We start from the raw sequence: 12,556 nt of genomic DNA, 5'->3' as shown, positions 1-12,556 counted from the left end.
TGCCTCTGGGCCAGGAGCCCGGCCCAGCTCAGCAGCACAGACACAGCAGCAGGACTTTAATGACCCTCTGGGGCTTTGGTGCTCTTTGTGTCTGCCATGGCCAAAGTGCTGCCCAAGTTGGCTCTGTCAGGGCCTTGCAGCTGTTGCCCATCCCTGTGCCCTGTGCAGCCCAGGCTGTCCTACGATGTCCCTGCCCTGCGCTTCTGTCCCTGCAGGCTGTCTTCATCCCCCAGCTGCCCCACCTGGCTGGCCCCTTCCTTTGCTGGCAGCTCTGCCTCCTGCCTGCCTCTGCCCACACAAAGCCTTGGGCTGCTCCAGGCTCTGAATGGGGGATATCTTGCACCACAGCCTTGCCCTGGGAAGGAAATTCCTTTCTCCTGGTGTCCAGTCTGGGCCTCCCCAGCTGCCCTTGGTGCCATTATCTCTTTCTCTGGCTGTTTTACACAATAAAGAAAAACTCCAGGATGTTTGAAACCACCCTTCAATCCCTCCCCGGCTGCTCTTATTCTGTCCTCAGTCTCCACACCACTGAGCCCAGAGTCTGCCGCCTCTCCCTGCTGGTTATGGGATGAGGCCTCCAAAACATATCCTGAGAGGTTTTTGGGTCCTCTCCAAGGTCTGTGAAAATGAAAAAAGTAGTCAAAGTTATTTTCTCCCAAATCTTGCAGTGACAGAACAAGGCTCAGTATCTTTGAGCTGAATGAGGGTAGATTTACAATTGTTTAAAGGAGAAAATATTTTACATTTATGAGAATGGCACAAAACTGCAACTGTTTTTCCAGGGAAGTGGATTCCCCATCTCAGGAATTATGCAGAGCAAGAGCTTTGTACAACCTGACCCAGTGAAACACACTCATCCCCAAGCACAGAATTCCTCTGCCTGCTACGGGCTCCAACAACTACAGCTAGGCCCTGTTCACTTAAAAATTGCTTCCTAGAGCAGAATAATCTAATAATTGTTTTAGCTCCGATACAGTAGAGTAAATAACTCATTTTATAAAATTTAGTCTGTGGTGTAAACGAACTATACTGTCTAGTCATGATCAGAATCAATCAGAGCTGTATTTACATAAATTTATCTAGTATTCCATTGTTAATTCTGTGGGACAAATTGCATTAAGGTTCAATTCCACCTGTCCAATCTTTTATACCTTTGGCAAAGGACCCGCTCCCAAGGCTGTTGCCATGGCCAGCAGGGCTGGGCCCAGCTGGGATGCTCGCTTTCCACGGGCCAGGGTTTAGGAATGGGATTCCCCAATTTTCTACTCCCGCTAAAACCACGCTGCTGCTCGCTGCCCTCCCGCCTTCCATGGAAAGCACAAAAAGGAATGATCCCGGGCTGGGATAAGAAAAATTTATTGGGAACAGCAACGAGATAAAAAACAAAAAGTAACAAAAATAATATTGACAACAGAAGGGATATGAAAAAGGGAAAACTGCAACACAAGGACTGTCTCTTCCCGGCCACAATTTCCTCCTCCCTGCAAAGGACAATCTTCTCCTCAGGGAGAGAGAGAGACACTTTCCTGCCCCTGGCAATGACTTGAGGTGAGAGTGAATGTAATGACATGGCCCTGGCCAGACCCTCATGTTCTTTGATCCCACATCATGTCATTGGCAGGGGCAGGAAAAGAGACAGGTGTCTTCCCAGCATGGATCACAGGGAACATGGATCACCATGGCTCTTCCCAACATGGGTCCTCCAATGAGGGATGAAGCTGGAGCACAAAGCTCTCCCTGAAGTTGGGGCATTTGCAGGGCTTGCCTTACTGGTGCTTCCGTTGGTGTCTGGTCAAGTCAGAGCTCTGGGTGAATCCCTTCCCACATGTGGCGCACTCATACGGCCTCTCCCCAGTGTGGATGCGCTGGTGCCTTACGAGGGTGAAGTTGTGCTTGAAGCCCTTCCCACAGTCGGGGCAGCGGAAGGGCCTCTCCTCATTGTGGATCCGCTCATGCAGGTGGAGATTTGAGCTGGTCTGAAACCTCTTCTGACACATGCAGCACTCGTAGGGCCTCTCCCCAGTGTGGATGCGCCGGTGGGTGATGAGGTGGGAATTGCGCTTGAAGCCCTTCCCACAATCTGGGCAGCAGAAGGGCCTCTCATCGGTGTGAATCCGCTGGTGTCTGAGGAGATCTGAGCTGATCCGAAACCTCTTCTGGCACTCAGGACACTCATAGGGCCTCTCCCCGGTGTGGATGCGTTGGTGGGTCACAAGGGTGGATGTGTAGCTGAAGCCCTTCCCACATTCCCCACACTCATAGGCCCATTCCCCAGTGTGGATCATCTGGTGGTGGATCAGGCTGCTGCTCTGCCTGAAGCTCTTCCCACACTCGAAGCACTTGTAGGGCTGCTCCCCATCATGAAGCTGCTCATGGACCACCAGCTCTGAGCTCTGGCTAAAGCACTCTCCACCTTCCTGGCCCAGGGTGGGTCTTTCCTCCTCAGAGTACCCTGGGCTGGGTTTGGAGCCCCTCATCCTATGGGATCTCTGTGTCTTTTCTTCCCCACTGGATTCCTGTGCCATGGAGCCACTCAAAATGGCCTCTTCCATGAGGTTCTGCCGTGGGGATTTGTCCTCCCTGGTCTCCATCCTCATCTCCTTGTCTGGGGGAGGAAGAACAAGGAGAGGATGGGATTTGCCTCTGTGCCACAGGGAAAGGGAAGGAGATCTTTCCAGGGCTTCCCCAGCCGGATGGTGTTGGCTGCAGGTTTGTCCTGCAGCCGGGGGCCATGCTGGGCTGGGAGATGGAGCAGGAGAGAGGGGGAAAGGGGCACTGACTACCTCCTCACCTGCCTGCGTGTCCCGGGGAATCTTTCCCTTAAGCTCAGCCTTCTCCTCCATCTGGCAGTGGTTTTGAGATGGGAAATTCTGTTTTGGGAGGAAAACAAGAGATGAGTGCATTGAGTTTTGCACTGGTTTGCGGGCAAACCAGGTGGAGAATCTAAGCCAGAATTACAATTTAATAAGAAAATTAAGATCAAGGCAATGATACAGAAACACGGCCTTAAACTGACACAGTCAGGATATAACCTGACACCCTGTTGCTCAGGGTGGTGGCAGCAGTCCCATTAAATGGTGGCTGCTGTTCTGTTGCAGTGATGAAGTGATTCTGTCAAAGCAGTGATCCTGTAGTAGGGTCTGGTCTTCCTCTGAAGGTCCAGTGGTGCTTATGGAGCTCTTGTCCTCTGGGAACCCAGTACGCAAGGTGCTACCGGTGTTGCAAGGCTCAGCTTATATGCAGGTAGGAATTATTGGCTCATCCCCCAGCATCCCACAATGAGATGATGTCATTTTATCAGCCCTGCAGGGACACTCAATGGCCCATTCACAGAAGATGGCCCCTGGAGGTTGTTATCAGGGCTCATACATGGAAGAGATAAAGAACACTGCCCTGTCACACTTGCCCCACCCCAGGGGAGGTCTCTGTCCCTGTCATTCCCTTGTTGTCCCCCCTTTTCTCTTCTCTTTCCATGTCTCTCTCTACCTCACATTTACTGTTCAATACAATCCACTTTGGATTTGGTCTTGGTAGCACCTTAATTGGGGCAGAGGCATTTCTCTAACAATTTTCTTAACCAGATTGCAACATTATTTTGGCACAGCGAGTTTAGGCACTGTCTCTGACTCCAAGTGCCTTGGATAACAGCATGGTTCCCTCCTCTGAAGAGGTTGTGGTCCTCTCTGGAGGAATTCTTAGAAATTTGGATGCAGCTACATCTGAGCAACTTAGGGAAGAATTGATGAGGAAAATGGCTGTTGTGGGTGGCCAGTGTAAAGAAAATGTTTTGTTCTCCTTCCTTGAAAAGTTTGTTAAAAACACTGGAGGAAAGGGAGCAAATGATACCAGTGAGACTGACAAGGTTCACTCACCCCATGGTGAGGAACACAAGGCTGCTAAAAGTCGCACAAGAAGTCCAGCTCAAGTAGCTAAATTTCTGCATAAATGCCAAATTCACAGGCTTAGGGGCTTTGCCACATATGAGAATCATTATTCTCTTCATCCCTGTCACCCTTGTGACAGCCCCACAGTGCTTTCTCTTCCTTTTAATCTGTGTTGGGCCGAATTTCCACTTTTCTTTTATGGGAACCTGCCAGTAGCTGAGCTGGAGCTGTGCAGGAACCAATGAAACTTGGAATTGCCACAGAATTGCTTCTATTATCGGTTTATTCATGTTTGGGATTTATTTGCATTTTCATCATATGTGACTTTCTGGAAAATCAAATATTCATCAAAATGATTAATGCAGAGTTAAATTTAATTTCTGCCAATTTTATTTTGTCCAGTGCCCAGGAGATGCTCAAGGGGTCTCTGCCTCACCCTGGAGGATGCTTGGGAGGGGCTTGTGGGGGCTGTCCCTGTCCCTGTCCCTGTCACCCCAGGCCATTCCCCAGGGCGTCTTCATCATTCTCACCCCAGGGAATGCCTGGGGGCTCTCCCTCCCTCTCATCCCTGTGCCAGGGGGTGCTCGGCCCAGTCTCTGTCCCTCGTAGCCCAGGGGATGCTCGGGGGTCTCTGTCCCCTTGCCCTGGGGGATGCTCAGGGGGTCTCCATCCCTCTGGCCTCAGGGAATGCTTGTGTAGGGCTGGGGACCAGGGGCTCTGTGTCCCTCTCACCGCTGAGGGTGCTCGGGGCTGGGGGGCTCTCCAACCTTCTCATCCCTGGGGAGGCCGGGGGGGTCTCTGTCCCTCTCAGCCCTGGTGTGACCCCACCCAAACATCATCGGGCTCAGAGGGACAGAGACACCCCCAAACCCCCAGAACAGCTGAACCTGGGATTTGGTTTGGGGCTGAGGATTTAGGATAGGGCTGGATTTGGGGGTGGAGTTGGAGTTAGGGCTGAGATTTGGATTAGAACTGGGATTGGGGTTAAGGCTAGACATGGGATTGGCTTTAGGGCTGGGATTGGGAATGGGTCTGAGGCTAGACGAGTCTGTGACTGGGATGAGATTAAATACAGAACTGTGAGTGTGTCTAAACATGGAGTGAGATTGAGACTAGGATCAGGGCCAGGTTTGGGACTGAGCTCACCCCGAGCGGGACAGGGGGGATGTCACTGCAGGATGTCCCTGGCATTGTCCCAGCCCTCCTCAGGCACCTCCAAACCTGGAGGGCAGCTGGGTGCTCCAAGATCCAGGTGCTCCCACCCTGCCCTTCAATACCAGGCGAGCATTCCCTGAGGGTAGTCCACTAACCCACTCTCCTGGATTGCCAAACAGATTGTATTCTCTTTGCCATCTGTATGGCAGTTGTCTTCTATTAACTGGGCAGTTTTCCTTATCTCTTCAACACCCAATCCTCCCTCTGGGCAGACATCTGCTGATAAAGGCTATTGAATGGCACTGCATGACTGATAAGAACTACAGCATCCTATTGTGAGATGCTCTGCCCAGAGGGGAGAGCCAAGCATTCCTACCCAGATATAATCTTGAAATTCTGGAACACCAGCATGGCTTTCTCCACTGGATTTCCCAGAGGAACAGCAGCTGCCTCTTCCACTGGATCTTCAGAGGAAGACTGCACCTTTCTACAGGATCCCTGCTCCAGCAGAACCACTCCTGGCACTCCAGGAGGACTGCAGCCACCATTCCAATTGGACTGCTACCAACACCCTGAGCAACAGGGTGTCAGGTTGTGTTCTGACTCTGTCAGTGTTGTCTTGCTTTACTGCATTGTTTATTTTATATTTTTATTGTTTCCCTAATAAAGAACTGTTATTCCTGCTCCCATATTTTTTCCTGAGAGCCCCTAATTTAAAATTTATAACAATTCAGGGGGAGGGGGTTCACATTTTGCTTTTAGGAGAGGCTTCTGCCTTCCTCAGCAGATATCTGTCTTTCCAAACCAAGATGGAGTGACATCAATCTCTGCTTAATAACTGGTTTTGCTTTAATGCAGTTACATTGAAATCACTTCCTAGTATATGATATAATATGATATGATATGATATGATATATTATATATGATATATAATATGTTGCAGCTGTTATACCTCGGAGTAAATTTTTCTGATTAAGACAATATTGTCTAATCATTACCATAATAGATAATATATATCTACAGAAATCTATATGTTTGCCATCCTTAATCCTATATATTGGTTATAATATATATATAATATATGTATAATATATAAAAATATATAAAAATAAATAAATATAGATAGGTAGATGATAGATAGATAGATAGATAGATAGATAGATAGATAGATAGATAATATAGATAATATATAGGTTATATATCTCTGGTTTGCCATTCTTAATCCCGTGGGACAAATTCTATAAAGGATTCATTCCACCTTTATAATTCTTTACATGCAAAATCTTGAAAGTCTGGGACTGGGATTGGAAACAGCTGCTCTAAGGCTCCTCTCACAAAAAGAAGTTTAGAAAGCTTGGAGGTCCTTGCAGGTGTTTGGAGATCTGTGGGAACCATTGGGGGTCGAATTTACAGCTCAATTAACAGACAATAACCGCCCTACCTGTGACAAATGGCAAATAGAATACACACATTATCTTTCAAACCAGAACAACAGGAATTCAAATTAATAGAATGTAACATAACATTGCTCAAATCTAACAATAATGAAGCTTAACTTTTCTTAATCTTACCAACCCTGAATTTGCATTAAATTAAACATCGCGGAATCAAAAATTAATATCCTTAAAAGTTATACGTACAACAAAATTTAACTTATTCTGATGCCATTAATGGAAATAAGGCACTGAAAAGTTGAACAATCTGCGATTGAAATAACAGCATGAAGGATTTACTGGAGGGATTAAAAGCATGTAATAAGTGTGTAATATTTTTATGTAATTTAGTTTTGAGAGAAGCCCATGGTAGCCACAAATTTTATGCAAGCATAAATTTACAAAGACCTATTAAAGTGCAGTTTTATTGAAAGAAACAACAATGTGGAATTCGGCAAACTGCCCAGCAAACCAGCAGCTTTTTGAAATTGTATTTAGTGTCATTCCAGAGGGTCGATTTACCAGCATTTCTGTTAAAGGACCTCCGACAAGTGCTGTGGTGGGGGGGCCTGGCGGAGCCGCGCCGGGGGCTCGGGGGAACCGCGCCGGGAGCAGCCGAGCCACGCACCCCAAACCGCCCGCGGTTCCCCCTCCTGCCCCAGAGCCTGTGAATGTGCCTCCATGCCACAGGGAAGGGGCAGGAGATCCCCCAGTGCATCCCCAGCAGAATGGCGTTGGCAGTGGGGTTGTCCTGCAGCCAGGGGCCATGCTGGGCTGGGAGATGGAGCAGGAGGGAGGGGGAAAGGGGCACTGACTTCCTCCTCACCTGCCTGAGTGTCTCAGGGCATCTTCCTCTTCCTTGCAGCCTTCTCCTCTATTGGGCCAAGATTTGGGAAGGGGAAATCCTGGTTTGGGGAAAAACAAGGGATGAGCACAGTGTGTCTGAAGGTCCTTTGCCCAAGTCCATCCCTAGAAGTCACCTGGTATCCATAAAAACCTTGAAAAGCAAAAGTGAATCAAAAAAAGCCACCAGGAGTGTCCCATTTCCAGTCTCATCCCTCTGGGGTTCTGGTGGTCCCCTGTCTCATGGCTGCCAAGGATCCCAGAGCACATGTGGATCCCCCCTCTCCAGGCTCCTGCTTAGGGATGCTGGGGGGTTTTGGGGTCCCAGGCTCCCTCTCTCCAGCCTCCCCCAATCCAGTCACTTGGGGCTCTCTCCTCTCCCCACTGCCCTGTCCCGGTTTAGGGCAAATTTGGGAGAAAACCTAGAAAAGGGGTTTCCTCTAGAAAGCAAATTCAAGCAGCCTCTCCCCCAATCAGTTTGGGAAAAGATTTCTTTGGAGAAAAGTGGAAAAACCTGGTTATTTAAAAGACAAAGCATTTATGAGCACAGCAAATGACGAATATTAAACAATAAAATCTCTTGACGCTCCAAAAGAGATGACAAACTCAGAAAGTCCCTCTGTGGGCTGTAGCTCTGCTGACTCAGTCTCTTATCAGTTTCTCCATCACTGGAAATGCCGTGGACCAGGCTCGGGCCAATGGGCCACAGGTGGAGCTGCCAGTGCTCTTCTGGATGTTCAGAGCAGGTTTAAACAGCTCTAAAGTAAAAGAAAAACTACAGTCCAGGGCACTTATCTGCCTTAGAGAGCTAAGAATGAAATAAAACCAAAGGAGAGCCCTGTCCTGCAATCTGTCCAGCAGCCGGAATATGGAGGAGTGCAGTTTCTAAAAAACCTGCTCACTTCCTGCCTCCCTTCGATCTCAGAACCAGCCTTAAAGGTGCAGAACTCATTTCTGGGCTAAATAGATGAAGAGGGTATGAGCATGATCCCAGGTCCAGCCCTTCTGGGGGTTTGGGGGTGTCTCTGTCCCTCTGAGCCCGATGATGTTTGGGTGGGGTCACACCAGGGCTGAGAGGGACAGAGACCCCCCCCGGCCTCCCAGGGATGAGAAGGTTGGAGAGCCCCCCCAGCCCCAAGCACTCTCAGCAGTGAGAGGGACACAGAGCCCCTGGTCCCCAGCCCTGCACAAGTATTCCCTGAGGCCAGAGGGATGGAGACCCCCTGAGCATCTCCCAGATTGAGGGGACAGAGACCCCTGAGCATCCCCTGGGCTGAGAGGGACAGAGACTGCCCTGAGCACCCCCCTGACACAGGGGTGAGTGGGAGGGAGACCTCCCCAGGCATTCCGTGGAGTGAGAATGATGGAAACCCCCTGGGGAATGGTCTGGGGTAACAGAGACAGGGACAGCGCCCACAAGCTCCTCCCAAGCATCCCCCAAGGCGAGAGGAATAGAGACCCCTTGAGCATCCCCTGGGCACTGGACAAAATAAATTTGGCAGAAATCAAACTTAACTCTGCATAAACCACTTTGATGAATATTTAATTTTCCCACAAGTCACATATGATGAAAATGCAAACAAATCCCAAACATTAATAAACTGACAATAGAAGCAATTCTGTGGCAATTCCAAGTTTCATTGGTTCCTGCACAGCTCCAGCTCAGCTGCTGGCAGGTTCCCATAAAAGAAAAGTGGAAATTTGGACCAATACAGGTTGTTAAAAGGAAACAAATTTCTGTAGAACGATCACAAAGGCTCCAGGGACAAAGAGAATAATGATTCTCACATTTGGCAAAGTCCTAAACCCTCTCAATTTGGGAGTTATTTGGAAATTTAGCTAGATGAACTGGGCTTCTTTTAGGACTTTCAGCAGCCTTGTTTTCCTCACCTTGCGGTGAATGAACCTTGTCAGCCTCTCTGGTATCATTCACTCCCTTTTCTCCAGTGATTTTAACAAACTTTTCAAGAAAGGACAAGAAAATATTTTCTTCCACTGGCCACCCACAACAGCCATTTCCTTCATCAGTTCTCCCATAAATCCCTCAGAGAAAGCGGCATCCAAGTTTCCAAGACTTCCTCCAGAAAGAGCCACAAGCTCCTCAGAGGAGGGAACCATGCTGTTGTCAAAGGCACTTGAGGTCAGAGAACAGTGCCTAAACTCACTGTGCCAAAATAATGTCACAATCTAGTTAAGGAAACTGTTGGAGAGATGCCTCTGCCCCAATAAAGGTACTAAGGAGACCAAATCCAAAGTGGATTTTATTGAACAGTAAATGTGAGGTAAAGAAAGAGAGATGAAAAGAAAGAGAAAAGGGGGGAGAGCAAGAGACAGGGACAGAGAGCCTCACTGGGGTGCGGCAAGTGTGACATTGTCCCCTGTGTGCGTGGCCTTCCTGGGGTGGGGGTTTTACACCTGAGCCAGTTTGGGTAAGGGAGGTGGTGTTCACTCCCCCAGCAGGTATTACCCCACTGTTTCAGGCTGCAGTATAAAATGTAACCAAATGCATGTTTTCAGTCACCATCTTCATAAACTGTTATACACAGGCGGGGCAGTGTTCTTTATCTCTTCCATGACTCAGCCCTGATAACGCCCTGCAGGGGCTATCTTCTGTTCATGGCCCATTGAGTATCCCTGCAGGACTGATAGAATTACATCATCCCATTGTGGGATGCTCCGCCCAGGGGGAGGAGCCAAGCATTCCTACCTGGATATAAGCTGAGGCTTACAGCCCCAGGAGCACCTTGGCTACTGGATTACCAGAGGACAAGAGCTCCATAAGCACCACTGGACTTTCAGAGGAAGACCAGACCCTTCTACAGGATCACTGCTTTGACAGAATCACATTCATCACTGCAACAGAACAGCAGCCACCATTTATTGGGACTGCTGCCACCACCCTGAGCAACAGGGTGTCAGGTTATATCCTGACTGTGTCAGTTTAAGGCAGTGTTTCTATCATTGCCCTGATCTTAATTTTCTTATTAAATTGTAATTCTGGCTTAGATTCTCCCCCTGGTTTGCCCTCAAACCACTACAAAACTCAATGCACTCATCTCTTGTTTTCATCCCTAAGCAGAATTTCCAATCCCAAAACCATCACCCGATGGAGGAGGAAGCTGTGAGGAAGAGGAAGATTCCCTGGGACCACCAGGTAGGTGAGGAGGAAGTCAGTGCCCCTTTCCCCCTCTCTTCTGCTCCAACTCCCAGCCCAGCATGGCCCCCAGCTGCAGGACAACCCTGCTGCCAATGCCGTCCTGCCGGGGATACTCATGGGGGATCTCCTTCCCCTTCCCTGTGGCATGGAGGCAAATCCCATCCTCCCCTTGCCCTGCCTTCCGCAGACAAGGAGCTGAGGATGGAGACCAGGGAGGACAAATACCCACGGCAGAAACTCGTGGAAGAGGCTGTGTTGAGCAGCCCTACTGCACATGAATTTAACAAGAAGGAGATTTCCCCGAGATCCTGCAGGATGAGGGGCTTCAAATCCAGCCCAGGGTGCTCTGAGGAGGAAAGACCCACCCTGGGCCAGGAAGGTGGACAGAGCTTCAGCCAGAGCTCAGAGCTGGTGGTCTGTGAGAAGCTTCATGATGGGGAGCAGCCCTGCAAGTGCTTGGAGTGTGGGAAGAGCTTCAGGCAGAGCAGCAGCCTGACCCGCCACCAGATGATCCACACTGGGGAATGGCCCTATGAGTGTGGGGAATGTGGGAAGGGCTTCAGCCGGAGGTCTCACCTCATGAACCACCAACGCATCCACACTGGGGAGAGGCCCTACGAGTGTCCTGAGTGCCAGAAGAAGTTTCACACCAACTCCAATCTCCTCAGCCATCAGCGCATCTACACTGGAGAGCTTCCCTATGACTGCCCCACATGTGGGAAGAGATTTCACGCCAGGTCCCATCTCCTTTTGCATGAGCGAATTCACACAGATGAGAGGCCCTTCTGCTGCCCTGACTGTGGCAAGGACTTCAAGCAAAACTCCCACCTCGTCACCCACCGGCGCATCCACACTGGGGAGAGGCCCTACGAGTGTCCCCAGTGTGGGAAGAGCTTCTCAGACAGCTCTAACTACACCAGACACCTGCGGAGTCACCGGTAAGGGGAGCCCTGCGAGAGGCGTGACTGCAACGTAAGGGCTTTGTGCCCCGATGTAATCACATTGCTTTTCCCAGTAAATTGTTGTTTTCCCAGCCTGGGATCTTTGCCTTTTGTGCTTTCCATGGGAGGTGGGAGGGCAGCAAGCTGCAGCACAGTTTTAGCAGAAGCAGGAAATTGGGGAATCCCATTCCTGAACCCTGGCCCATGGAAAATGAGCATCCCAGCAGGTCCCTGCCCTGGTGGCCATGGCAACAGCCTTGGGAGCGGGTCCCTGGCTGGGGCTGTGGGAACCTCTTCCCTCTGGTGCCCAGGGACAGGACTGGAGGGAACAGCTGCAGCTGAGTCGGGGCAGGCTGAGGTTGGATCTCAGGAAAAGGTTTTTCCCCAGAGGCTGCTGGGGCCCTGCCCAGGCTCCCCAGGGAAGGGTCCCAGCTCCAGGGCCCTCTGAGCTCCAGCAGCGTTTGGGCAGCACTGCCAGGCCCAGGCTGGCATTGTTGGGGTGTCCTGTGCAGGGCCAGCAGTTGGACTCCAGAATCCTGATGGGTCCCTCCCAGCTCAGCCAATTCTGTGGATCTGGGGGAACAGGGGCCTGGTGATGGTTGCCATGAAAACTGACCATAGGAATGGGGCTGGTGATGGTTGCCCGCTAAGGATCAGATTTGTCACAGGGGTTCCATGGGGACTTTCCCAGAGTCTCCAGGCTGTTCAAGAGCTGGAAGGTCACAGGCAGAGACAGGGGCTCCATGGACACCTCCCAGGGGTTTCTGGGGATGATAAAGAGCCGTGTGGTCAGAGGCAGTCACAGCCATTCCATGGTGACATCCCAGGGCACCTTGGGCTGCAAAGGCACTGATCTGTCACAGGAACTCACGGGTGACATCCCAGGTGTCCCCAGGCTGCCAAGGAGCCGGGATGTCCCAGACACTCAGAGGGGCTCCAGTCATGGTCACAGTGGGAGCTTCAGGCAAAAGCTTTATTTCTTTATTAGAGAAATCCCTGTTGAGTCATGACATGGAGAAATGACACCCATTACCCACCCACCGTGGATCCTCATACCCCTGCAGGGCCCCTAGGCTTCTAAAATTCCTTTTAATACAGGAAACTGGGAGCAGCTGGATCCAATCCCAGCCCCAGACTGTGCCA

General features: G+C 50.2%; 2 protein-coding genes across 2 annotated transcripts in view; one reads left to right on the top strand and one right to left on the bottom strand.

Annotated features, from left to right (window-relative positions):
* Nucleotides 1–2,273, bottom strand: part of LOC135287573 (zinc finger and SCAN domain-containing protein 2-like) — a gene marked incomplete at its 5' end in the record, with an annotated part of 231,189 nt that extends 228,916 nt beyond the window's left edge. The window contains one exon of the mRNA XM_064400862.1: nt 1,826–2,273. Within this exon, the coding sequence (XP_064256932.1) occupies nt 1,826–2,273 (448 nt within the window). The remainder of the gene's footprint in view (nt 1–1,825) is intronic.
* Nucleotides 2,274–10,421: 8,148 nt separating this feature from the next.
* On the top strand, nt 10,422–11,414 carry LOC135287571 (oocyte zinc finger protein XlCOF15-like). The gene is made up of 2 exons (XM_064400861.1): nt 10,422–10,473; nt 10,660–11,414. The coding sequence occupies exons 1-2, from the start codon at nt 10,422–10,424 to the stop codon at nt 11,412–11,414; spliced, it is 807 nt and encodes a 268-aa protein (XP_064256931.1).
* The last annotated feature ends 1,142 nt before the right edge of the window (nt 11,415–12,556 follow it).

The sequence above is a fragment of the Passer domesticus genome, chromosome 30 (assembly GCF_036417665.1).
Source record: "Passer domesticus isolate bPasDom1 chromosome 30, bPasDom1.hap1, whole genome shotgun sequence".
In the NCBI taxonomy this organism is placed as follows: Eukaryota; Metazoa; Chordata; class Aves; order Passeriformes; family Passeridae; genus Passer; species Passer domesticus.
The sequence above is the reverse complement of the archived record's forward strand: the minus strand, read 5'-3'. Positions and strand labels throughout refer to the sequence as shown.